General features: G+C 35.6%; 1 protein-coding gene across 2 annotated transcripts in view; it reads right to left on the bottom strand.

Annotated features, from left to right (window-relative positions):
* LOC137980306 (thymidine kinase 2, mitochondrial-like) overlaps positions 1 to 5,000 on the bottom strand; it is an 18,053-nt gene that overhangs the window by 7,714 nt on the left and 5,339 nt on the right. For both annotated transcript variants that reach the window (XM_068827706.1, XM_068827707.1), the window contains exons 3-7: positions 4,064 to 4,138; positions 3,607 to 3,660; positions 3,379 to 3,468; positions 1,290 to 1,363; positions 607 to 695 (exon numbers count right to left, since the gene is read on the bottom strand). In XM_068827706.1, the coding sequence (XP_068683807.1) occupies positions 607 to 695; positions 1,290 to 1,363; positions 3,379 to 3,468; positions 3,607 to 3,660; positions 4,064 to 4,138 (382 nt within the window). The remainder of the gene's footprint in view (positions 1 to 606; positions 696 to 1,289; positions 1,364 to 3,378; positions 3,469 to 3,606; positions 3,661 to 4,063; positions 4,139 to 5,000) is intronic.

Genomic DNA, 5,000 nt, shown 5'->3' on the forward strand with positions numbered 1-5,000 from the left:
CACGCGCTTTCCATGAAGTAATCTCTATATGTTCAATTTTAATAGATTGTTTACTGATACATGCAAAACCCAGAAATGGTCATGAGGACTGGAAAAAAAGACAATGATGGAGTATGTCGTGCTCTGAGTGTTTACATGTACAATTCATGTAGATTGACACCCAGAGGTTTCTTAGTTTGTATCTTAAGGCACCTGCAAATCAGGAAACATCGCTGCGGAGACATTGTTTCCCAAAAATTTACTTCTGTGTGCAACAAGGAAACATTTGCTGAGGAAGCAAAATGTTTTTCAACAAATTCAGAGACATTTTTGCTTTTGCAACAAATGTTTCCTGGGGCTGCAAATAGGGAAACATAAATTTTGCTTCCGCAGCAATGTTTCCTTGTTTGCGGGCGCCTTTAAGCTCCCAGAACAATAGCATCCCTTCTCCCTCAGAATCCCTTCAAGCTAATACAGCAGACTCCAGTTACCCAACTGGAGGGCCAAGAATATTATCTTAGTATACCATTAACCCTTTGATGTCCAAACCGGCCTAAACTAACAAGACCCCTGGGAGTCAATGGGTTAAATTGTTCTTTTTAAAATCCAGTGTTTTAGAGATCTTACTGATCAAGTCTAGTTGAGGTTCTTGCTGTTTGGTGATCCACTTAAACCACTCATTGTGTACAGAATGCTCTGCTTTTGACATCATACCACTGCAAGGAAAAACATAATTAATTTTCTTTAATTTATGTAATGAAAATGTCAATGAAACAACCTTGGCTAGAAAAAAAATTAATGTCAGACACAGCTGTAGATTACCAAAATAATTTGATGAGAAATCTAGGCCACCATTGCAATTTTAGGGAAACCTTCAATTAAGCTCTTTTTGCTGATTGTAGAAAGATTCAAAAATTTGGCAGCATTGAATGGTCTTGTGATGAAAGAAGAAGGAAAGAAGTGAGGAGTGGCAGGGAAAATGAGCACATGTTCTAACAACTGAACAAAGTTCTCTGTAATCTGCAAATAAGCTATTATTTTATCATCTACATTGCATTTGGTAGTCTTGGGAGCTACACTGTAGGCATCACTTTTCAGACAATGCAATCAAACTGGGTTCTTATTGGTCCTAGATTATGAAAAAACTAATTTATTATTTTGGGACACCCATAGCAAGCACAGCGTAAGGTTTAACTGCACTCAGCAGCAGTTGTGCACTCGATAAATCTGATGAGATCTACTTTTGGAAAGACGTTAATAATAATTATTAATGCAGGCCATTACATGTAGCTTTCCAACCAATTCCATACCTCTTACAAAGGTTGTGTTCAAAGCAATAGAAACCACTATAAACACTTCTTTCAATCATTTTGACTGGAGTAACCTGTTAATTGGAAGCAAAACTATTTGATCATCCTGAAGTTTGAGTTTCCAACTAAAATTAGTTTTCTTTTGAAAAAAAGATTACTCAAATAATAATAAAAAAATTATTATACTGTAATTATATTATGTTTTCTACAGGGGCATTTATCAGACAACTGACATTACATTAATAATGGCATTTCTCGTTATAAAACACCACCGCAAAGCTGGAAAAAGTTAATGAGCGTGCCCTCCATTTTGTCTTTAATGGAAAACAAACGCCCTGTTGTGAAGTACTTGACAAAATAGGCTTACAGTACCATCAGTTGTGAATCAAAAATAGTCTGCATGGTCTTCAAAGCTATATAGTGATCATGCACCACCATTTTCTTCCTTAGATTAAATTGGAACCAAAATACATGTAGGTCATTTTGTTTCAACCCAGGTCAACTTGGGGCACGTACAAAATGCAGGTCACAGGTCATCGTTTTACCAGGAATACAGATAGTATGCTAAACTTTCACTTAAGTGCCACTATGATCAAATTTTTACCTCTTGATTTTTTAGGCGTATCACAAAGAATTCTATGAAAGAATGAAAATGCGATTTACCATTTGCAAATACCTGCATTATTTCTGGAGATATTAAAGTTGGAAAAATGTGTAAACTATGCAAATGAGATGACTGATGATGCCATACACTCAACCCAATATTACATCAAGTATATAAATAAAGCTATCTTCACCAATTTGCAGCACAGACCATTGAAACTTGGTTATGGTGGGCTAATAGTTCTACAGAAAACACACCTATGGCTATAAAACATTGTGTTCCCATGGCAACTCACTCTTTTCCAGTCCCCACCCACTTGATTTCGATATGTAAGTGATTTTCAGCTCGAAAAATTTGCATATTTTAAAAGCTTGAATATCTCTTGAAAATAGTAAAGAGCATTTTTCTTCTCATGCAGGCTACTTATTTATGTCTTAAAATGGCTTTGATAGAAAAGATGCAATTTTTGTCATAGTGGCACTTAAAAGCTAACGTTAAGCCTATTTAGGCCTAAACAAAAGTTTTCAGGCGTAATGTTAGCATTTGTAAATGGTTAGGGTTGTATATTGGTATTAACAATGACATGTGCCCCGTGTATTGTACCTTCCCCAAACTGACCCGTAGGTTAACACGACTTGATCTAGGTTGAAACAAGTCGACCTAAGGAACAAAATGACCTGCAACATACATACATGTATAATTATACACAATAAACTTGACTTGACTTGACTGAATAATAACATTTATCTCATTAATATCTTTCCAAAAAACAGCAGGGATAAAGCACGCTCTTTGCAACATTGTGTAAGACAAAAGAAAGTTGAAGAGTTTTGATTTTTGTTTACTTTATTAGTAGAATAATTATTGTAATGACCACCAAATAATTATTGCAAACTAGTAGAATTAACATTGTTTTGTAATAAATTATATGTAATAAATTACATTCCCTGTCATAGCATAAATTATTGTGCTAGTAAATCGCAAGTTATACAAATGTAAATGCCCTGGGTGATGAGTACTTATTAAATAAAAGTAACAACTTCATTGTACCCTCTACAAGGGTATACCTACATGTACATGTCCATGTTTTACAACACCATATGCCCTGGTGCAGAGAGAGAGCTATACAGAATACTGTACATGTAGTTTTTTGATTATTTCATGTTTTATATAAGGTCTAAACCAGAACATTCCCTGTCATGGCATAGTCTATACTTCACATTTGTAAACCTGATGGAACACCACCGACACGGTTCATTTTTTCACCGTTACACACACTATGTCAGTAGAAGTGCATGTCATGTATGCAGCAGCTTTATAAACAGGCTTTATACATGCATCAGTTTGTTTTACTTGTATGCTTACATGTACATATGGCCCAAATGAGGTTGAAACAAAAACACACATTTTTACTGGATACTTCAATTAAATTTAAGATAAATGCTCTTTTATACCAGATTCTACAGAAAATTTCAGATCCCTTACATGTGGTTTCTTGTGAACTTTCATGAGACTGAGAAGAGCATATGACTCAAACACAAAGCTCCATCTTTCGCAGTCAGTGTAAAATAATTCCTTTCCAAGGGAAAAAAACAAACAAACAAACAAACAAACAAAAAGATCATTTTTAAATCTACCCAAATGCTTAAGATTCAAGAGGATTAAAGTAAGAACAGTATGACATTATCAAGTTAAAGGTCTTTTAAAACTTACCAATAGGTTTTTTCCACCAACTTTTTGCCATTTGTCGACTGGTTCTTCCAACACCTGTTAGTGAAAAACCACAGTGCCATGTACATGTTACTAGTTGCTTAATATCTTCAATTATAATTAATTTATTTTATTGCTGAGCATGAGCAATCACACTGTCTACTTAGTGGTCAGTGCCACTATAGGAGCACAATGCCTATCTCTCTACAACTCCATCTATGCAAATAAACACCATGAAAACTAACATTAATTTTTTGCAGTACAAGTGAACAAGAGATACAGTCATGTAAGTGCATTTCACCCAGATGCCATGATAACAGATTGTTTTGTGTAACACAATTTAATTTACTTTTTTGGAGTACCAAAGTGAAGCATTCCAAGCTTGGTTGCTGGAATCATAAACACTTGACAGATACGCACTTGCACCAGGAGATGGATTTCAATTTTGCTAGATATTCACCTCTACTACGGGATTTTTTCTGAAAAAGTTCAACAAAGTTGTTTTACCACTCCCAATGTTGCCTTCTACTGCTACCTATAATCAAAATTAATAACAACAATTGTCAAACCTTACATGCGAGAGCATTTGGAGTTAATTTTTGTAACTATTTTTACAAAAAAACTGGCCTTGTGTATTTCACCAGAAAACTTACTCTCCCATAAACCCACAATAGGAAATTGTTTGCGTTAGCACAGTAGAAAGGGGGTTTTTTGTGCATGAATATCTGCATTAAAATAGGTAAGTGGATTATGAGTGATTTTATGAAAGGAACATGCTGATATTTGAGGAGAGGGGAAAACCGGAGTACAAGAGAAAAACCTCTTGTTGCAAAAGAGAGAACCAACAAATTCAACCCACATATGTATGACGGAATTGTACCAGAGCCATGTGCAATTGGTGGGAGGCGAGTGCTCTCACCACTGTGCCATCCCTGCACCACACAGTAGAAACAATAGGGAAAGTTGGCACGCAAATGGAATTAATTCAAATGCAAATAAACGTTATTTGTGTTGCAGTTTAGGTCAGCAAGTACATGTACTACCTCTTAAGAGGCAGCTCTCATCAACTCAGCAGAGAAAGGAAACAGTTAATGTCTGCAGTAAGATAATGTGTGATTATAAGACATGGAATTTTAAATTCAACTTATCTAGGAAGATCGGAGGGCCTCGGCTCGCAAGGTAGGGTACTTTGTGGTCGATGGAAACAGTTACATGTATACAGGGTTCGTACTCTTAAGAGTTTTTCAAATTCCATGACTTCCCATGACCTTTTCCATGACCTACAGTTTAGCTGCCAGTTTTGAAAATTGTCAAAATCGTCCTTGTTTTGGGGTATTTTCTGACATAACTAGCCCGCATTTTATTTTGTCCTTGCTTCCACTTCTGCAATAATTTAT

Source organism: Montipora foliosa, chromosome 12, assembly GCF_036669935.1.
Source record: "Montipora foliosa isolate CH-2021 chromosome 12, ASM3666993v2, whole genome shotgun sequence".
In the NCBI taxonomy this organism is placed as follows: Eukaryota; Metazoa; Cnidaria; class Anthozoa; order Scleractinia; family Acroporidae; genus Montipora; species Montipora foliosa.